At 42.8% G+C, this 22,877-nt stretch overlaps 1 protein-coding gene across 2 annotated transcripts in view; it reads left to right on the top strand.

The window, feature by feature from the left end:
• The window catches only part of ZDHHC8 (zinc finger DHHC-type palmitoyltransferase 8), a 234,645-nt gene that overhangs the window by 136,115 nt on the left and 75,653 nt on the right, over nt 1-22,877 (top strand). For both annotated transcript variants that reach the window (XM_054006427.1, XM_054006426.1), the window contains exons 2-4: nt 11,079-11,200; nt 17,282-17,439; nt 20,921-21,093. In XM_054006427.1, coding sequence (XP_053862402.1) covers nt 11,079-11,200; nt 17,282-17,439; nt 20,921-21,093 — 453 coding nt within the window. The remainder of the gene's footprint in view (nt 1-11,078; nt 11,201-17,281; nt 17,440-20,920; nt 21,094-22,877) is intronic.

Consider the following 22,877-nt stretch of genomic DNA (forward strand, 5'->3'; position numbering starts at 1 on the left):
ACAGATAGGAATTGTATCACGCTCCTGTGTTTGACTATGAAGGTCTGACTTTTATACATGTTGTAGAACCTGAGTACACTGTAAGCCTTCAGCGCTTGGTGAAATTGAAAAGCTTCACTTTTAAAATGGATAAAAGGAGATACACTTTTACAGCACATTGTTCTTCTTATAGTGCCAACTGTGTCTTAGTGCTTTACAAACATAGCAAAGGAAGGTCACTGCCCCAAAATGCTTACAAACTAAGGTGATTACCAAATGGAGTCAAGCAAGATTTTCTCCTCCTGCCTTAGTATTGCTCAGTCAGGTGCTTTATGATGGCTTTAAGCCTTCATTTGGAGTAAGTATGATTCTCAATTGCTGAGGAGAAGGTACTGTCTGTTTTAGCCTTTGTTGCATAAGAGGCAATACATATTTCAAAGTGAAAAGAATAGAGTGCACTCCTTACCTGTGATTGCTTGTTTATCGTCTAAATAGATTCTAGTTATTTCCATGTTTCAACTACATCAGCGCATATGGCAGTCGTTGCTTTTCTCAGATAAACTGGGGGCCGACTATTTACAAAGAGGAAGGAAGCAGGCTATAGAACTTTCAAGCAGTGATGTGAGAAGCCTTTGAACATATTTTACTTGGTGATGGTGATATATAGCACAGATAAGAATTTCCACCAAGGGGCATTATATCTCAAGTTGACTTTTTAATTGATTTGGCTCCTCTGATCTCTACTATAGTAGACATGCACAACTAGCCTTTGGAATGAGACCAGGGTGTAATGGAAAGTTCACTGAAACCCCATCAGCTCTTGTTAAACCTCAGTGAATTTCAACCCAGCACATTTCCTTTGAATAATTAAATGTAGTTAAGCTGGAGATGGATTTGAACCTCTGGCTCACAACTATATTTCACTAGGAAAGAGATGATAAAAAACCCTTTTTGTGATGGATAACTGCACCTGACAGTTTAAGGTGGATATTTTTGCAACACCTCTCACATGGCCAGGTTCAGAGTCCATTCTTCATCAGTTGCAATATTGAACTGGTAAATTCTCTAACTTCTACTTTTTCTGGCCTCAACCCGCTTGTTTATGTAATACCCCACGTGTTTTATACTCTGCATTTGTATCACCTTCCATCACTAATTTACCTCTTAGCAGCGGTATGTTGCCAGGGTAGCTACTGTATTATCCTTACTCTTACAAATGAGGTACAGAGATTTGGTAATTTATCAAAGTAAGCCTGTGAGAGCTGGAATAAAGCCTAGGTCTCCGGAGTCCTAGGCTTGTGCTTTTGACACGAGACCATATATTGTGTATGATGCTCAGACATACTCTTTTATCTCAAAAAAATTCCAGACACACTTTTTTTTTATAAAAGACTTTATTTACAGTTGCAGGTGCTTGGCACCTTTGATTATCGGGTCCTATGTATTTAGATGTACAATAATCCCCCAATATCTTCAGCAGGAGCCAAAAATGGAAGATGTCTTCTTGATGTCACTGTATTGACTGTACATCATCAGAAAACGGCTTCACATGTGACTTTGGGCAGGAAAACAGTGTATGAAAAATCCCTCGTCTCAGCTATGTAAGAGGTGCATCCGCTCTTCAGCGCTTATAGCTAAGAAGGCTCTCCTGTGTTTCCCCACCATGAGGTGCAGACTGTGCCGTACACATCAAACTTTTCCCAAACAGCTCTTGAATGCTCTATCTTCCAAATGCTTTGCTCTGTTTAATAGCAGGGATGGGCCAGGCTTGCAAAATTCAGATCCAGCTCTGAACTTTTCCAAAGTGTTTGGTTTGGTCCCTCTATAATACAGGTGCTACTGAAAGAAGGAAAGCAGCACGGATTAGTGGTTTGGCCGCTGGTCTGACTGTCAAGAGGCTTGGGTTCTGGTCCCAGCTATGCTGCTGGCCTGCTATGTGACCAGAGGCAAATGCCTTTTCCTCTCTAGGTATTTCCTTACCTAACCTTTGTCTCATCTGCTTATACTGTAAGCTCTTCAGAGCAGGGATTGTATGTACAATGCAGAGTGTAATAAGGTCCCAATCTTGGTTAGGGCTACAAGATGCTAGTGAAATATGACTAATGTCAAACCATTGCCCAGATTCCAGTGATATTTTACTATCCCTTACTTGTACAATTTTTTGGTCAAATGCTGCCCCCAGGTAAATATTTGTTTTTAAGGAAGAGGGTGTAGGAAAATAAACTCTGAATTTATCAAACAAGAACAGGCTGGTACAGCTTAAGAAAACAGCTAATTGGAAGGTTTTCAATGAAGTTTATACCAGTGATTATCAAATTCTGCCTTCTTGTTGGCCCATCTTATTATCTAATTAGGCTCTACCTTGCTGAGCTGTTTCTGTCTGCATGGCTGAACAGCACTGAGCCAATTACTTCACATTATTGTTGCATCTCCCTAATACTGTGGAAATTGATTTGAGTTAAAAGAGATTCTCTCTGACTGTAAACCAGCACCTTGTGTTTTGTACAGAAATACATTTTTTCATTCCACCCGAGGAAGGAGGTGTGCTAAACTCCGATCAAACATTAGATACAGTTCAGTCGTCATATAAGCAAACCTCAGAAGACTCTGATTTGATTTGGATAAGCAGCTCAAAGTTTGGATGTTTGTCTGAACTTTTTGGGGCTCCCTGTGAAATTCTTTTCTTTTTTGCCCCCCTCAATATTATTTTTGGGGAATTTTGAATTATTCCCTTTTATCTATGCGTGTTTGGGTCCTGTCCCCGGGGAGTGGGCAGTGCTAGCAGGTGTTACAGAGTGAGCCGGCCCTGCACTCACCCCCCAGCTTGAACCTAACCCGACCCTCACCCCACAGCCCTGGCTCCTGTCCTGCAGGGCTGGGCCCCGCTCTGGGCATTGCAACCTGGCATGCAGGGTCACAATGCCACTCAGGTTTGGCCCGGCTGCCCCTCCATCATGATGATGGAGGGGCAGCTGGGCCAAATCAGAGTGGCACTGTGACCCTGTGCACCAGGTTGCAGCACCAGGAGTGAGGAGCCAGGCCAAAGGCCATGGGGCAGGAACCACCTCTGTTGAGTGAGTTTGTCATTTTATATGTTGTTTTGCATTTTATTTCATATTTGTTATAAAACACAGGCTTCTGCTTATCTTTCTGCTCCCCATGAAGCAGTGGAGGCTTCTTAAGACAGTATTCACCTGCTCTGGTTTCTGTTATCAGCAGCAAGGTTATTGTTGCAGGCTATTGTAAAACAGTTCTGAACCTACGACATCCAAGCACCCCTGAACTCTGAAGGAGTTTGGATACAGATCTTACCTACTTGTCTTGCTCTAAGTGCACCATAAAACAAAACCCTTCCCTAACTTACCAAATAATCACACATTCTTCCTCACCCAATCAGCCATTAAGAAAGAACAGCAATCACTCTCACGGCTTCTGTTCCTTCCCTCTTGCAAACCCTATCCCTTCCTTAAAAGCTTGGCAGAATACATTGGCCTTTCAGTGTGTCCTGAAGGTCAGCTGATTCATTCTGTCAGGTCCAGTTGGGAAGCAAGTTCCAGAATCCTGGGCCCCACCCTGAGAAATACCCTGCAAGTAGTTGCCTCTTGTTAAAACCAGGGCATTGTCATCTCAGGTGTCTCTGCTGATCACCTGCTAAGATATCTCATCACCAGAGAGGTAGTCTGTCAGATAACTAAGTCTGAAATGATTTGGGCCTCTTTTTTTTTTTTAGTCAAAACTATCAAGATAAGAAGTCTGCCACAAAACAGGCCAACCCAAAACCCTAATACAAGCCTCCTTAATGTTGGTGGGAAGGTTGGGTTTGGATTCAAGCTTTGTGGCTCAGACCTTTTTCCAGTACCTGTGTCTATTTATTTATTTATTATTATTATTTATTATGTGTATTACCATACTGTCCAGGAGCCCTAGTCATAGATTAGGACCCCATTGTGTTAGGAGTTGTACAAACACAGACCAAAAAGACAGTCCCTGACCCGGGGAACTTGCAATCTAAGTATAAGACAAGTCACAACAAATGGTTATAAACAGACGGAGGAGTACAAAGAAACAATGATACAATATTGGTCAGTATGGTAGGCAGTAGTCTCTGCCTACTCGCTTTCAGAGTTTCTGGTCTCCACTGTATCAAAGCTTATTCTGTCTTCCACATGATGACCATGGAATTAAACCCAGGTCTCCCACCTGCAAATACAGTGGATTCATATTAGGTTTCATTGTTTAAAATATGTTTCTTTGATGTTCACTATGCTCCTTCATTTGTATTTTTTTTGTCTTGATGTCTATAGGATTAAATAAAACTTTAATTTGGTATTGGAACAAATAACCTTTTTCAATTATCTAAAAACAGGTGAACTGTAATTGTATGACACAGATAAGTCCTACTTCTTAGCACCAAGTGAAAAGGATTGTCTGCTGTTTAATTTAGTAAAGGAAGTCAGTTTTTAATGCTTAAGTATATCTGACACCTAGTAAGTTTTATTTGTTAATCTTTTTAACTTTTCATTTTATCGTGACAGGGTTCTGAGAGCAAATAAGACAAATGAGATTAAATCTGTCATCCTGAATTACTCTGCAAAGGGTTATGTGCAGAATTGCTCTATGCCAAAGATGTATAATTATGCAGAAAATGCTGCCTGTGTAATTGTGTGCTTAGTTCAGAGATTCATAACTATCTACAATATGTGCTTCTGGTGTGTGCTGGCTCTAATTTTTGTAGTAAACAAAACGATTAAAGGGCTCTTCTCTTGGTGAATTTCTCCTTCTAGCACAGCTGAGGAAAAATAATAGCGGTAGTCTGCAGATTTCCTGGTTTGGGTTAGAGATCTAAATTAAACTTGGAACGGGGCTTATTGTGCCCTTTGTTTCCAGTTAACTTGAATTTAAATGTTTACTGTTATGTGAGGAATCGCTTCTGTAGGAGGTAGGGAGTCTTCGAGACTGCAGTTGTGCCAGGTGGGGCATATCTGGTTGCTTTGTACTGAAACGTGAAGTCAAAAAAAATCTGGCATTGTCTCCTCTTGCTTATCTTTTGCCTTGTCTAAGGTCACTCACTCTGGTTTCTCCAATGACAGTGTTATTAGGTGTTTCTGTGAAGACAAGGAGGTAGAGCTTCCTCTAATAGGAAATTGACTAGGGTTTAGGAAACAAAGATGCCATGCTGAACCTCATCGTTCCACTTGTGGGTTTAAATCCACATCAGAGATGCCAGGCTTTATTTTCTACCACAGAAAAAACTCCGTAATGCAAACTCCATCAGGGGACTGTATGCTGGTCTTGCAGGCAGTGTGCTGATGGGTCTTTCTAACTGCTTTTGATCCTATGACACTAATGGTACCCAAATTTTACACAATTGCATTTTGTACAATACATCGAAGTGGGTGCTACAAAGGGCACTGCCTGCGACTTATCATTGGGCTTGGTGCACAATAGTAATGTATCAGTATAAATGTCAGAATATCATCACCGCTTAGGAGCATTTTGTGTTGGAATGAGGCATCCTTCCACCAAGTGACCTAGAAAGACAGCTTCCCTAGAAATTGGTTCTGCACACTGCTTGGGTGAAATTGTGTCTTGCAGGCAGTCATTTGTGACACCCTGGGAGATGGAGAAGCCACAATGGCATTGAAGCAGGAACCTGAGATAAACAGGGCATGATAACACATTTAGCAAATAATAATTCAAACCACAGGTAAATGTTTAGATGTGGGTTAACTTGCTCACCTCACAGGGATGCTGTGAAGAATAGCTAATGTTGGGAAAGTACCTTGAAAATGTTTGGTGCTAACCTCAAATTGGGCAACAGTGCAGTGGCTTTGGTTCTGCAAAACTGTATCTGTTGGATTTAGGTTTACAGTCCAAAGCCAGGGATGGTTTGAATCCAGATCCAATTTATGTGAATCCCTAAAATTTTTGAGAGGGCAATGTTTGAACAAATGCATCTAGTTTTGGCTTATACTTTACTGGTATTACTGCTGAAAATCTGTGTATTGGAGATGGGGTATCTCCAAAGTAAAAACAGTGGGAAATTAAAAGAAAACATAGTAACTGTAATATAGTGAATTTGGACAACTGAACTAGATATCAAATTGGGCTGACTTCTTCTGAAAGTGACGGATGAGAAATACAAGGCAATAACACATACAATGGGCTAGTTCTGTTCCCGTGGGACTCCAGTCTAAGGGTGAAATAATGGCCCCATTGAAATTGAAAGCAAAACAACACCCAAGAAGCAACAGGTGTGGCAACTCACCAGGTAAAGTTGTACAATTGCTGCCTTTGGCATCACCCTTGGTTATCCCTCCTGTGACTGTCCATGGTAAATTAATAAAATTACTCTTTTCTTGGGTAGCCTAACTGGGAATAGTTCTGTAGTTCCAAAAAGTACACACCTGTTGCCAGGCAATTGGCATCAGGGGACATATTTTGTAGGATTGCCGTTGTAGGAAATTACTTTTGCAGTTCTGCTGCACTGGGCTGCAAATTTTGCAGAAACCTGCAACTTAGTGGTGTTGGATTTGGTCCATACTTGAAAGGGAGACCATACTGATTCAGTTCAGGACTGTGGTTTAAAATACAAAATCACTTACTCTAGGAGTTGCCAAAAGTCCTTGGTCAAGTACCAAGATGCCAAAGTATATAGTTAACTGGAAACTTTTCATCTCCAAACTAAGGAGGAGTTTGTCAAGGCACTGAAATATTTTGGAAAGTAAGCAGATGGAAGTGGAGGAAGGCAGTTAACGCCACCAAATGCATTTTTATTTGTGCCTTTGCCTAGACTTGAATCCAAGTCTCCAGAAGAAAAAGGCATCTCTCTTATGGAATCTGCATAAATATGACTGTGAACTTCCCCTCCTGGCATAACAATTGCAAGGTGCCAAAAGTCATACTTGTTGCACAAAGTATTAGTAGCAAAAGAAACTTCCAAATTTTGGTTAAGGCTTCTGTTATTTTTTGCCTAAAAATGGGGGTGAAGGAAGAACAGTTAGAATGTGCTGTTTCTAGGGAATCCTTTGCCCATCAAACTGTACTTTTCATCTGATTTTCCCCCCAGAAGTTCTCCTTCAAAGAAGCTGAGATTGTTGCATGAAAGTTTCAGGATAGCTTTGGCTTCTTAAAAACATATCTTTACTGGTTTTGGCTTGATCCCAGTTTCTGCTTTTACTTGTCATTTTAATTTACAGAGGAAAAGCTCAGAAGCCCCTTTCATAAGATCTCATTTTACACAATATTTCATGCTACATAAAAATTCTGGAAGGAAAAAGTAGAAAGGAGGAAACCAGATTCTGGCTAATATTTATGATGACTCACTATACCCTTTATTTCAACTTCCGTGAAGTCTTTCAGTTGCGCTACTCATCCAGTAAATGAACAGCTTAGTTTGTGGTTATAGTTTTCCTAATGTTATGCTGTGGTTGTTGGGAATATGACAAGGTAAATCACACACAAGAACTTTAACAGTTATCACATTAATCATTCAAGGCAGTTTCACTCATTAAAAACCTGCTCTGTGTGGCCAATTATCTGTAAGAATGACTTTCCTGTCCTTTGGTTTGCTGACTTGTCCCTTCCCTGCTTGACAAGTGAGGAGCAACTTTATAATCCTTGATTGCTGAGATGTCTTGTCTCATTCACCAGGGAAAATGGATTCATCAGTAGCTGGATGGAATAGAATTATAACAGATTTAGAGAAGGAAGTTCCCTGAGCAGAGTTTATCCCATAACTGCTTACTGATGGGTTTCTTACACCTTCCTTTGAAGCATCTGGCCATTGTCGGTGACAGGATATTGGTCTCTTCTAGCATGACAGTTCTGCGGTCCACTCCTAAACAAATCCAGCAAATATAGGCTGACTGAAGCAAATAAAGGCACGTTGGCCTCTTTAGCTTAGTTGTTAGTAAAGAATCTTACAGGCACTCTGTGAAGTAAAATGTGGGACGCCTGTACTGTTATAGTGGTTGGGGAGGGAAGGGGAGTGTAGGAGAATCTCTGTGTATTGCTCATTCACTAGCAGACGGAACATGCAAATGGCTCTGTCATTCTAATACTAGCCACAAGGGCCTCTTTAATGGTCTTTCTCCAAGGTCAACAGCACCATTCACAGCTGTTTAAAATGCTATGTCTGGAACAGAACAGTTTGAATTAGATTTGGGGAAAGGTTGGTTGCTTTATGAGTATTACTTCTTTTGACAGGGTTCAGCGCTGCAAACAGTCTGGCTCTAATATAGGTGTAAGTAACAGCCAAATATTGGTGATGATGAATGATATACACTAATGGGGGCAGGGCATTACGCTGCTATGGGCATGGGGTAGTGCCTGACTGTCAGGACTGGTACAGATTAAAGGTGCCCTGTCAGTTGTGAGGACTCAAACTTTTTTGGTTCTATAATTTTTCTTACTTCTGTTTGCAAAATCCATGTGACTTTTTAATATGCTTTTCTTTTTCATAGAATCATAGCAATATCGGTCTAGAAGGGATCTTGAATGGTCATCTAATCCAGTCAGCTGTGCTGGGCAAGACCTAGACCATCCCTGGCTGGTGTTTGTCCAACCTGTTCTTAAAACTCTTCAGTGATGGGGATTTCACAGCCTTACTTGGAAGCCTATTCCAGAGCTTAACTAACATTATAGTTAGAAAGTTTTTTCTAATATCTAACCTAAAGCTTCCTTACTGCAGATTAAGCTAATTACTTCTTGTCCTACCACAGTGATGTGGAGAACAGTTAATCACCATCCTCTTTATAACAGCACTTAACATATTAGAGGGGTAGCTGTGTTAGTCTTCATCTACAAAAACAACGAGGAGTCCGGTGGCACCTTAAAGACTAACAGATTTATTTGGGCATAAGCTTTTGTGGGTAAAAAAACCTCACTTCTTCAGATGCATGGACTTTGTCAGCTGCATGGTCCATGCATCTGAAGAAGTGGGGCTTTTTATCCACAAAATCTTATGCCCAAATAAATCTGTTAGTCTTTAAGGTGCCACCGGACTCCTCGTTGTTTTTCTTAACATCTTAGAAGACTGTTATCTTCTTTTCTCAAGACTAAACACTCCCATTTTTATTAACCTTTCCTCAGAGGTCAGGTTTTCTAAACCTTTTATCATTTTTGTTGCTTTCCTCTGGACTCACTCAAATTTGTCCACATCTTTCTTGAAGTGTGATGACCAGAACGGGACACAATATTCCAACTGAAGCCTCTCTGGTGCTGAGTAGAGTGGGACAGTTACTTCACATCTCTTACATACGACACTCCTCTTAATACATCCCAGAATGATTTTAGCCTTTTTTGCAACTGCATCACATTGTTGACTCATATTTAATTTGTGATCCACTATAACCTCCAGATCCTTTTCAGCCACTACTAATGCCTAGCCAGTTATTCCCCATATTGTAGTTGTGCATTGGATCTTTCCTTCCTAAGTGTAGTACTTTGCACTTGTCTTTATTGAATTTCGTTTTGTTGATTTCTGACCAATTCTCTGATTATCAGGGTTGTTATGAATTCTAATCCTGTTTTCCAAAGTGCTTGCAACACCTCCCAGCTTGATGTCATCTGCAGATTTTATAAGCATACTCTCCATTCCATTATCCAAGTCATTAATGAAAATATTGAATAGTACCGGACCCAAGACTGGCCCCTGCTGGACCCCACTAGATATATCCTCACGGTTTGACAGTGAATCATTGAAAACTACTCTTTTGAGTATGGTCTTTCAGCTAGTTATGCACCCATTTTATAGTAATTTAATCTAGACCATATTTCCCTAGTTTGCTTATGGGACTGTTATGTGAGATTGAAGCCTTACTAAAATAAAGATATTCAAAATCTATGGCTTCCTCCATCCACTAGGCCAGTACGCCTGCCAGAGGAAATTGGTTTGGTTTGTCATGATTTGTCCTTGACAAATCCATGCTGGCTATTCCTCATATCCTCTAGGTGCTTACAAACTGATTGTTTAATAATTTGTTCCAGTATCTTTCCAGTTATTGAAGTTAGGCCAATAGGTCTATAATTCCCTGGTCCTCTCTGTTCCCATTTTTAAAGTAGGTACTTTCTTCAGGAGTTTTTTTAGGAGGGAAGCTTCTTAGAAACCCTACAATAACAAACCTCTATATACACAATGGAGAAAAATAAACGTGATTTACGTTTCAGAGTCAAATGTACAAGGGGCTATAAATGGCAGAATGAATAAATAAATTCCTTTATCAGGGAAAATCATCTTAAGTATAGTCTATGTAGCAGGGAAATTATCTGTGTTCTGCTCTGGTACTCCGATCCCCCTTGGTGCAAGAGCCTTCTCATTTGCAGCTAGAACAGCCTTCCTGTGTCTTGACTCATTAGTTATACACGCTTTACAAATCTCCTTTCTTCTGGAAAACAGTTTACATGGCAGATGCTATGCACAGTATTTTAAGTACCATGCTTGCATTCTGTTGGCCCCTGCAGAGCTAAAACAAGCTTTAACTAAAGCTTTTTACCCTGTACTTTCCCCATAGAAAGAGGTTTTGCAATGATGTCCAGGAGTGATATTTACAGACTTAAGGGCTCTCACTGGGGAGAACTGAGTAGGAAATAAAAGAGCTTGAAGGAAATTATTTGTTTTCCTATTTGTACATCTTCTGGAGATTGATGATTGAAAGATTCAGTTCTGATTAACACCAGTGGGAATCAGGAGTAACCCCAATTGAAGGCCTAAAGTTATTCTGTTTTAGTGACTGAAAGCAGAATCTTTGCCACTGATTACAGAAGTGCCATGTCAGGGTGCAGCAATGATACAAAAAGGGAAATGTGAAGTCATTAAAAAAAAAAGAAGATTGCTCCATAACACAAGAACCCCACAAATAAACAATTCAGTCCTGTCTGCCCTGTAGAACTATGATGCTTTACAGAGGGCAGATAATATGTACTGTAGATCATTGAAACCAGCCATAATAGTTGTTTCAACTCCTAGGTAACAAATTCAACCGCTGAATGACCTTTGGGGGTTTGTAACGGCGCGTCTCTGCTTGCACGCTGTGAACAGGAAGCTGCTGCTTGTTACATCGTAAAAAGTCCTCATCTGTAATTCTCTTTCTCTGCAGGTGCCCCTGGTTAACAAGAGCCATCTCCCCAGCCATCCCTGTGTACAATGGGCTCGTGTTCTTGTTCGTACTTGCAAACTTCAGCATGGCGACTTTCATGGACCCTGGAGTTTTTCCACGAGGTAATGGGGGATGGGGGTAAAAAATAAGCCAAGACAAACAGTTGGGTTTCCGAAGCAGCACGTATGCCATTTGTTTAGTTTCCCCTCCCATTTTTATCCTCAGCTGGCTGTAAATGCGGGGATGTAGCTAAGTCGTGGATATGCTCCGTCAGTTTCTGAAATGGAAAGTTTTTTTTTTTTCTCCTTGTACTTGCTTGAATTGGTAATCTGGGGCCTGGCATTGGATAACGTAGCTCTCATTGAGAAGATAGCCAGACTGATGTGATTGCGATTAGCATCCCCTGTGTCATGCTGGCACATTGGATTTAAGTCATTGCCTTCACAAGAGGCAACTGAGCACGGTGCAGTGGAGGGCTGAGCTTCTGAAAGCGGCTGCATTAAAACAGCGATTCACTCCAGCAGGCTTAGAACAAACACAGTAGCACTGAACACTAAAAAAGATAATGATTAAGGCCTGTGTTAGAGTGGGTTTTTTTTTAATATATATTGTGAAAGAAATGGCTGTTTAATATAGTGCTGGGGCATAGCTGATTGAACAGGATAAAAACTGTTTGTCTATAGTTATGGGAACGGTGATGTGGCTATTTCTTTTAAACCATCAAAATGAGAGAATTACTGCCTCACTTTGTCCCTGTTCCAATAGTCATTCACACACAGCTTGCAACAGAGCCTGCTTTGGGGGAGGTCACAAAATGAATGGCTCCCTGCCCCTTGCAAGGTGCATTTTCTCACCTGCATTCAGTACCTTCTCTTCATTGTTCCCTTGAATGAGCCGAGTGATGTAACTGCTCATGCAAGTGATGCTATTTCTTGCCAGACAGGAACCAGTGATAAACATATTCTATTTATATAGCTTCTTTCAGCTGACGATCTCAGAGGCCTTTACAAACACTGATTAAGGTAAATATTATTATCGAGTTTAAGCGATTAAGGTAAATATTATTACACCTCTACCCCGATATAGCGCTGTCCTCAGGAGCCAAAAAATCATACCGCATTATATCCAACTTGCTTTGATCCGCCAGCGTGCGCAGCCCCGCCTCCCCGGAGCACTGCTTTACCGCATTATATCTGAATTCATGTTCTATCGGGTCGCGTTATATCGGAGTAGAGGTGTACCAAGTTTAAGGGTTAACTCACAGTGAGGTTAATAATTTGCCCCCCAGGTCATATGGGGCCAAATTTTCAACCATATTTAGGTTCCTAAAGATGCAGATAGGCAACTGCTATTTCCAAAAGCACCTGCGGCCTAACTCCCATTTAAATCAATAGGAGTTAGACAACTAAGCTCTTTTGAAAACCCATAGAAGCAGGATCCATGAAGGGACTTAGATGTTGCAATGCTCAGTGTCATGGCACCTAACTTTGAGGCATCTAGAAAATCACAGGAACAACGCTGCCATTCACACAGCCTGAGTTAGGTGCCTAGGTGCCTATACAATGAATGAGGAGACGTAGGCGCCTTAGACTGCAATCCACAAAGTCAGTAGGCTAAGTGGGGAGCTGCCTAAAGTAGCTAATGGGAGGTGCTGACCAGAGGGGTGATTGCTAAGCCCTGCCTCTAAGCATGCCTACTGGATCAGGTCCCTGCATGTGATTTAGGTGGCCGAGTGCCTATCTCTTCGAGTCTGTGAATTGCTCCAGAGCTTAGGTGGGAGATAGGTGTCTGGACACCTATCACGAGGCATGTGTGCAGGCTCAGGTGGGAGATAGTTGCCCAGACGCCTACAGTGAGACTGCCGTGCATATGCCCAGAGGCAAAAACATAGGCACCAAATGAGTTTAGGTTCCTACAGGGTTAGGCGGCAGCTGAGTGTGAGTTTTGTGGATTGCAGTGGTACCTAAAAAACAGGACTTGGGTGCCTAAAAACAAGAGTTAGTTGCCTATATCCTTTTGTGGATCCCACCCTAGGTACCTATCTTCATCTTTAGGTGCATGCATATCTTTGAAAATTTGACCCATGGTGACTAAACAGGAATAAAATCCAAGACTTCTAATTCCCACTACTTGTGGTTCATCTCAGAAGAGAAAAAGGGTTGAGCCAGCTATGCAGATAGGTCAGTTTTAACAATGGAGAGAGGTAAACAGCAGGGTTCCCCAAGGATCTGTATTGGGGCCTGTGCTGTCAACATATTCATTAATGATCTGGAAAAGGGAATGAATGGTGAAGTAGCAAAGTTTGCAGATGGTACAAAATTATTCAAGATAATTAAGTCCAAACTGGCTGCTAAGACTTACAGCAGGATCTAAAAAAATTGGGTGACTGGGCAACAAAAGGGCAGATGAAATTCAGCAGTGATAAGTACAAACTGATGGCCACTGGAAAAAATAATCCCATCTACACATATATAATGATGGGTTCAAAATTAGCAGTTACCACTCAAGAGTGAGATCTTGGAATCACTGTAGATAGTTCTCTGAAAACTTCCGCTCAATGCACAGCAGCAGTCGAAAAGACTAACAGAATGTTAGGACCTATTAGGAAAGGGATAGAAAATAAGACATAAAATATCATAATACCACTATATAAATCCATGGTCCACCCACACCTTGAATACTATGTCCAGTTCTGGTTGCTCTATCTCAAAAAAGATATAGTGCAACTGGAAAAGGTTCAGAGAAGGGCAACAAAAATGATCAAGGGTGTGGAACAGCTTCCATATGAGGAGAGACTAAGAAGATTAGGGCTGCTCATCTTAGAAAAGAAACAGCTAAAGGGAGATATGACAGAGGTCTATACAATCATGAATGGTGTAGAAAAGTTGAATAGAGAAGAGTTATTTACCCTTTCCCACAATACTGATACCAGGGATCACCCAATGAAATTAATAGGCAGCAGGCTTAATACAAACAAGAGGAAGTACTTTTTCCATACAGTGCACAATTAATCTGTGGAACTCATTGCCATGGGATATTTTGATGGCCAAAAGTATAACTGGGATCAAAAAAGAATAAGATAAGTTCATGGAGGATAGGTCCACCTATGGTTATTAGCCAAGATGGTCAGGGATGCAACCCCATGATCAGTTTCCTTGTGCTAAAGCTCTTGGAGACCCAAGCGTCCCTGCCCAGGATGCCCAATCATTAAGGCTACGTTTTAGTCAGGGGTATTTTTAGTTAAAGTCATGGACAGGTCATGGGCAGTAAACAAAAATTCACGGCCTGTGACCTGTCCATGACTTTTGCTATATACCCCTGACGAAAACTTGGGCTGGGGGCCGCAGGTGCTGGGGTGGTGGTGGCCCGAGACCCGCACTGGTGCTGGGGGGGAGGGGGCTCTGCATGTCCCGGGACCCCTGCTGGTGCTGGGGGGGAGGGGCTGGGCCGTGGTGTGCGACCCTTGCTGGTGCTGGGGGAGGGTTGGTGGGGCTGGCAGGCTCCCTACCCTGCTCGGACCGGCATGTCCATGAAGCTCCTATGGGGAGGGGCGGCCAGGGGGGTCTCCGTGCACTGCCCTCGCCACAAGCACTTGCTCCGCAGCTCCCATTGGCTGGGAGCCATTGCCCCGCTCTGCCCACTGGACATTCCAGCTGGGGAGTGGGGTCGGGGCGCGGGGGCTTGCCCCATTCTGCCCGCCCGGGGCTCCTGCTGGGGTGCGGGGTCAGAGCAAGGGGGCTTGCCCGCTCCCTGGCTGGAATGCTGGGCAGGCGGAACGGGGCACGCCCCCGCACTCCGACCCAGTCCCTGGCAGGAGCTCCGGACAGGCGGAGCGGGAGAGCTAATAGGTCAGTTACTGTCATGACACTGGAGTAAACCAAGAGTAGCTCTGTGGAGATGGATACCATTATATCTGTATAAGTGAGAAGAGCATCAGGCATTGTATCTCAGTGATGGGAGGAGTTAAAACCCAGCTTTGAACACTCAGAAACTTAGTTTGAAATCTGCACCTGATTTGGGGGTATTCATCAGTGGGCCAAATACAGACACCAACCTAAGTTTCCTGTAAGCTGCAGACTATCAAGGGCCACGCAGGCGGGGAGAGGTGCCCCTCCCCCAATCTGGCCCAGCCTCGCCAGAGCTGCTGGGGAGAGGAGCCCTTCCCCCAGCCTAGTCCAACCCCGCTGCAGCTGCCGCATCTGGGGAGAGGCACCTCTCACCCGGCCCCAAGCTACTGAGTGAAAGAGTCCTCTCTCCCTGCCGCAGCACCGGGGCAGCCTGAATCCCAAACCCCTCGTTCCCGGCCCCACCCCAGAGCCCGCACCCCAACCCTCTGCCCTAGTCCTGAGCCCCCTCCTGCATGCCGAACCCCTCGGCCCCACCCCCATCACACATCATGTCCATATTGTTGCACATAACAAAATTCATTCCACACATGGATGTAAAAAATTAGAGTGAACACTGACACCAACTATGAGCTGGGAGCCAGGGACCCAGACCTAAAGTTTGGGCCCATTTCCTGACTATTCAGTTCCAAATGTAAACCATTATTCAGAAACATGCAGCTTTTCTTTGTGGACAGTGATAAATATTCTTGACAGTTCTCTGTGTGTGTAAAGTGCCAGCTTTCATCATGAGTTTTTCTGAAGGACAGATGTGTGTGTGTGTGTGTGTGTGTGTGTGTGTATATATATATATAGAGAGAGAGAGAGAGAGAGAGAGAGAGAGATTCTGTATGCAGATTCTTGTCTGGATAGGTTAGCATCTTTACAAGCATTTACCCATGAACCATTAAGCTACGGGTTTGTTTTATTTCACACTGGAGCTTTTATAACAGGATGGGCAAAGTACGGCCCGTGGGCCACATCTGGGCTGCCAGCCGTTTTAATTTGGCCCTCGAGCTCCCGTTGAGGAGCAGGGTCTGGGGCTTGCCCCGCTCCAGCTGGGGAGCAGGGTCGGGAGCCGCTCCTCTTGGTTCCCAGAAGCAGCGGCGTGTCTCCCCTCCGGCTCCTACGCATAGGGGCAGCCAGGGGGCTCCACTCCACACGCTGCCCCCACCCCAAGTGCCGCCCCCGCAGCTCCCATTGGCTGGGAATCACAGTCAATGAGAGCTGCAGGGGCGGCTCCTGCGGGCAGGGGCGGCGCCTGCGGGCAGGGCCTCCGTATAGGAGCCCAAGGGGGGACATGCTGCTGCTTCCGGGAGCCGCTTGAGTGCCGCCTGGAGCCTCCACCCCTGAGCCACCCCCTGTGCCCAAATCCCCTGCCCCAGCCCTGATCCCCCTCCCACCCTCCAAACCCCTTGGTCTCAGCCCGGAGCACCCTCCTACACCCCAAATCCCTCATCCCCAGCTCCGCACCAGAGCCCACGTTCCCAGCCGGAGCCCTCACACCCCCCACACCCAACCCACCCTGCCCCAGCCCGGAGCCCCCTCCAGCACCATGAACTCCTCATTTCTGGCCCCACCCCAGAGCCCTCACCCTCTCCCATACCCCAACCCCAATTTCCATCCCAAATGTGGCCCTCGGGCCAAAAAGTTTGCCCACCCCTGTTTTATAACCATCCCTTCCCTCCCCGTCCCCCTCTCCCAGAGTATGTATATAGCTTCTGAATGAAATGTTTCATTGATCTGAATAGTATGTCAGGCTACGCTGGAGAAGCAGATTTCTGGGTCAGTACTGATGAGTCAGATAATTAATTTCTCAGGGATATCTTGCATGGATCTTTGTTTTCAAACTAATTCGGTCTTCCCTTGACATTCTTCATTGCAATTGCTGTTGCCTGACCAAGTGGTGGTCAGAGTTGATTCAATCTACTAATATATGCAGCAAACCTCTCACAACAAGGTGCTTGGGAAGCATTGTAGATTTCCACCCCACTTTGAAACCATTTGAGCTCTAGTTATATTCTTCTAGGAGCAAATGCTGTCTAAAACAAGAATTAAATAAGATCAGTGGGCTGGCTGGCAATAAATGCACTAGGATTATTCTCTTGGCTAATAAAATGAAGTCTGGAGTATTCAATCCTTCTGCAATCAGGACACCCCTTTCTGACATACATCACTTCTAGCACTCTTTATTTCTCCGAAAAGTACCTGCACACATGTAGTGTCCATGTATCTGACCCTGATAGTATTAGATCTTCCACCTTTAAACTGTAATCTGTATTATTTCTATTTATTTATTTATATGTTTGCATTGAGCAGCAGATGAAGATGAGGATAAAGATGATGACTTCCGAGCTCCACTCTACAAGAATGTGGAGATTAAAGGAATCCAAGTACGGATGAAATGGTGTGCCACCTGCCATTTCTATCGCCCGCCCCGCTGCTCCCATTGCAGCGTCTGTGACAACTGTGTTGAGGTAAGTCTCCTTGATTAGCGGATCTTTTGGCTTGGATTTGGGTGGTGGACCTGTGAACAGCTAGATGACCCAGGTGAGTGAATACTCCTTGTCTTTCACTCCTAAAAAAAATTAGAGGTAAAGGGCCAAATTCTCAGCTGGTGTAAATTGCTATAACTCCACTGATGTTGACAGATTGAGGGGAGGATTCTTAGGCAATCTGATTGAAGTCACAAGTGAAACAGAGTTTGGTGTCATCCTTGTCACTAATGACTCTTTCTCCACCCAAACGCAGTTCATGATTTGGTATTCCTAGCCGTCTCTACTCAGGAGTAGCCTAGGGCTTATGAAACAGGAAGCATTACAAGGGAAGGTTATGGTGCATTGGCATAATTTAGGAGGAGACTGGGGGAAAGCCTGCATGCAACATTCCTGATCCCTCTGCTTTGTCCCCTATTACATATGTAAATATGAATTGCAGTCGGAGTGTGCTTTTTTAAATTGTAAATCATAACACTCAGTGGCATGTGAATTTTAGAAAGAATGGAATAAGAATTCCTGAGTCTAACATTAAAATACTACATACCCATTTATAAACTGCAGTTAGAGTCCTATGGCCACGACTGTATGCATGCTTCTAATTCCTCTAAATTATGAGGCTTGGACACATGTTGATAAATTTGAGGTCATAGTGAAGCACATACACCTCTACCTCGATATGACGTTGTCCTTGGGAGCCAAAAAATCTTACAGCATTATAGGTGAAACCGTGTTATATTGAACTTGCTTTGATCCACCGGAATGCGCAGCCCCGCCACCCCGTAGCACTGCTTTACCGCGTTATATCCGAATTCGTGTTATATCGGGTCGCATTTTATCGTGGTAGCGATGTAGTATATTTAAACAATAACCCCAAAGTAGTGGAGAATATTATTGGGCCATAAACATCTCCCAAACTCATAAATACAGTGGACTGTAACCATGGTGTTTTATTGCCACGGGAGCTACACATTCCACTTCTTAAGGATCAGTGCTATTGTAAGGTGTATTTTTTAATTAGAATGATTTAAATCTTTAATGCATTTTAAAATGTATTCAATTGTATGATTAAAATAATGGAAATCCCTAATTGGCAATAGGCTAAAACTCACCAAGTGAATTTCAAAGTCAGCCAGAATACAATGTATGCCATATTAGGCCAAAGCCTCTTTGCCTTAATCATATGGATAGTCACAGTGGAGCTAGTCATGTGAAAGAGGCAATCTGGGGTTAGTTTATGTCATTTGCTTTATCCTTAAGAGCAGATTCCTAATTTATAGCCAGATGAAAGCTGTGCTCAGCCTAATACCCATTAATAGATAGGACAACATTTCCAGTGGCCTGTCATGGGGAGAGTCAGCAAGGTGCGAGAGCTGAGGGGATATGGGGAGAAATAAATTGCTGGAAGAAGCAGGTCTTCCAGAAAGGACAGGGGCAGCCTTGACAGCCATTTTGTTGGGCTGATGTAGGCTGTTGGATGGAGCTGGCTTTTTCACTAGAAAACTGGACCATATATTCAGAGTTTTGAGTTAAAACATCAACATTGTCACTAATTCTAAATGTTGTTTAGGTGAAGCTAAATTTTGAACTGACATTTGAAATCCTTCCCCCTACCCCTCAGTTTCTGTGTGAAAACCCCATTTTCAATAAAGGAAGTGTTGCCAGCACAAGATTGCCTGAAACTAGCTGGTGTAAATGCTTGCAATTCCATGCAGCCCTAATGTCGCCAGTGGCATCGAGGCCACAATATTCCAGGGAAGTCAGAGAGGAAAGTGGGAGGGACTCCCAGAGTAACTTCTCGTTAAAAATAAAATGGCTTGGAACCCAGAGCAAGTCAAAATGCAAGACTCCACTGCAGTGGATTCCAGTTCTGAGGAGTTTTACTTATGCCTAGACCAGCTGAGCATTACTTGCTGTTCTGATTGGCTAACAGGGAATCTCTTGCTATATAGTTAAAATGTGATTGCTTACTGAGGGATACAAGCAAAGGCATTAATGGCTCATTAATCAATAAATTGCAGTCTCAAGTTAAGTTGCTTATTGATTCTTGTGACGCTTATTCCCTAGTATACCTGTACATTCTAGTAGTGCCTGGCCACAGTTATAGTAAAAAAAAGTCTATTGACATTTCTGTTAGGATACTCCTTTAGGAAGAAATTGTAATTTGTATCTTTTATTTCACCTTTGGGTTGCAACGCACGATAAAAGCTCTTAGCCTAGAGACAGATTTTTTGAGCACATCTGATTTCAAACAATCAGATTGCACATCTCCGAATCAGAATCAAAGCGATGTACACCTTCCAAGCTTTCAGGGATAGGTGCTCTTTTCTATCACATCACTTAAAAAACAAAACCAAGTGAAATATAACACCTGGTTTGACCAATTGGACCTGAAAATGAATTTGTGATAGAATAAAATTTCCGGACAAATTTTCATGGAAGTGCCCAAAGCTGAGGTTTCAATATATCTTTATTTCCAAATATTTTGAGCGGCACATGTCTCGCACAACATATTTATAGCTAATTTACAAGTTACATCAAAAAAACCCACTTTGCCATTAGTGGGAGGTATCTATCTAAATATAACAGTATTACAAAGAAAAGGATAAGTCACTATTTGACAGGAATAAAGGGTATACTATAGTGGGTGTGAAGAGAACAGAATAGAATACGTTTGCTCACTCCAGGCTTGAGTATGCTCAGATTAACGCTGGTGTACATCAGGAATAACCCCAGTGAAGTCACCAGAGTTACAGCCATATAAAACTGGTGTTATGGAGTTTTAAAGGGGTCTATGGCCTCATTATAAGTATCTCCTTAATCCAGCCTTGTGGCACATGTGAACTCTTGATCAGGAAAAACTGGGTGTTTCAAGTGTTTATTTTTGTAACTTCATCCAGAGTTTTTCCCCACTTATTAGCCAGATATTGCTTCCTGTCTGAGCTTTGCCAAAAATATTTTTTCAAGAGGTCAAAACCTCAAAATAAACCCCCCTGGATCCTTACTGAACTTTTACATATATAAAGTGGGGAGGGGTGTGTGAAAATCTACAGTTGGCAGGGATGTTACAGGTTCAGGACACTGCAATTTATGATAATCTTACTCTGATAACTATACAATGCTACAGGAGCCCGAGAAGAAGAGAAACTGTCTACGCCCCACAATGTGGTGTACACCTCTGTTTCCTTTTTAAACCTATTGGTGTGTCTTCATCCACAGTCAGAAGAATCCCTCAGTCCCAGGAGAATCTTATAAAGAGGGTGTAGCATGTTGTTTTGTTACCTGGGCAGCCAGGCAATGTCAGGATGGAGCCAATCTGTAAAGCTCCAAACCTAATCGGATTTTAACTGAAGTTCAGGGTTTTTTTGAATGGATGTAGCACAATGGTTCACATTTATTTCTAAGGCAATGTTTTTCTTTCACTGCTTGGATATTATTCCGTGTCTCTCCATCTCTTTACAAGGACTTTGACCATCACTGCCCATGGGTCAACAATTGCATAGGACGGAGGAACTACCGATATTTTTTCCTCTTCTTGCTGTCCTTAAGCACACACATGGTCGGAGTGTTCAGCTTTGGGCTGATCTATATTTTAAACCATATGGAAAAGCTGGGGGCAGCTCACACCACCATTACGTATCCTTCCTTTTAATCTTTAAGAAGTCGAGGTGCCGTAAGGAAACTGTTTGTATAAGATTTGCCTTTCAGGAAATGATGGGATTGGTTCCCTTTCTCTGATACCCATGTTCTTCTGTTGTGAAACCCAAACCAATTTCTCCCCAGCATTTGCCTGACCTACGGAAGCCTTGATTGCCTCAGAAGTTGCTGCTTAGCGTCTGTATATCTCTGTCATTCAGCTGCCATAACAGAAAGCAACATACTGCTTCATTAAAATCCTCCCTTTAATTTCAGTTGGATATGGTTCTCCTACTTGTATTGTCCAAGACTGTTGGGTAATATTACTGTGTTTAAAACAATTGCTTTGCCCCAGAGGTGGTTGCATTTGAGTGGTAGCTATATATCCCTCTACATGTTTTGTAAAGTGCTTTGGGATCCATCCGAAGAAGTGAGGTTTTTACTCACGAAAGCTTATGCCCAAATAAATCTGTTAGTCTTTAAGGTGCCACCAGACTCTTTGTTGTTTCAGGATTAAAGATTTCTATATGGATGTCTTGGCTTATAGAAAAACATTTCCTCTTTTTTTATTTATCTGAATGAAATAAAGAGATGGAAGAAGCAGAGTTAGAAGGAGAGGGGATACCAGGTGAAGATTCACTAGCCTGTGTGGTGAGGACTTACCATAAAGCACTATATCAATTATAACATTATCTTTAATTAAGGGGATTGAAGAACAACAAAAAGAAGCTTCACAATTCTATATGAACTGGGGACCGTAGTTGGAGTCTGATCCTCAGAAGTGCTGATCCCCAGTAACTCTCATTGACTCGAAGTGTATTGAGCCTTTACTGAATAGTTACAACTAAAATCAGTGAATCAACGTTCTGTTTGTTTTTCAGCTTCTTTTAATACTTCAAGACCCATTTAAGGGGGTGAAATAATCAAAACTGGTCTTCCCACTGCATTTAGTCAGTGGGAGCTACGGCTCTTCAGAACCACTCAAGAGCCAGGGCTCCTTGCTGATACTCCAAAGGTGGTTTTTCTACAGCATTCGGTGGATCTTCTGCCATAGTAGCTTCAAGGGGGGCTGATTGACCTGGCTGCTGTGGAAGATTTGCATGACATGCTGCAGCCTGGCATCCTAGCTCTGCCGGGATCCAGACATTCTAGTCAAATGACTATTTACACCTCTCGACTCAGTAGCTTGCACTAGGCATTGTACCAAGGTTCCCAGAAGAATATACTGTAGTGTTTGAGTCAGTTCACAGCATCCTGTGCAATATAGGGAGTTTTAGTCTCATACTAGAAAATAGTTTTATGATACTAAAAATGCCAATCAATAGTTTCTCAACATGCTAGGTGGCTGGGATGTAAAATTTAGCATTGCCAAAAAACGAAAAGAAAAGAGACCACTAAATTATTATTTAGCTTCTGTCTCTCAAAATGCTTGGTGAAGGGACTGCTTTTTCAGTGAAGAGGAAGCTGAACATCTGCATTTACCTGAATCTACATCACATGGGCCAGATAAGTACCTAGCGTAAACACAAGCAACTCCATTGAAGTGCTTGTAGTTACACCATCTTCCACCATATATAAATTTGGCCTAAGCCACTGGGCACTGATAATCATTGCAGGTCCCCATGCAGATTTTTGTTGAGGATCCTGCATCTTCATAGATCATGGGTTTTCACAGTGCTATATGTGCTATAAATTCCAGTGTGCATTTTAAAATGAGAGGACAGCTTGGAGAGATGCAGGAGAGAGATCACTACTCTGCTACCTTGACATTCTAGGGCATGGTC

The sequence above is a fragment of the Malaclemys terrapin genome, chromosome 16 (genome assembly GCF_027887155.1).
Source record: "Malaclemys terrapin pileata isolate rMalTer1 chromosome 16, rMalTer1.hap1, whole genome shotgun sequence".
NCBI classification, from domain to species: Eukaryota; Metazoa; Chordata; order Testudines; family Emydidae; genus Malaclemys; species Malaclemys terrapin.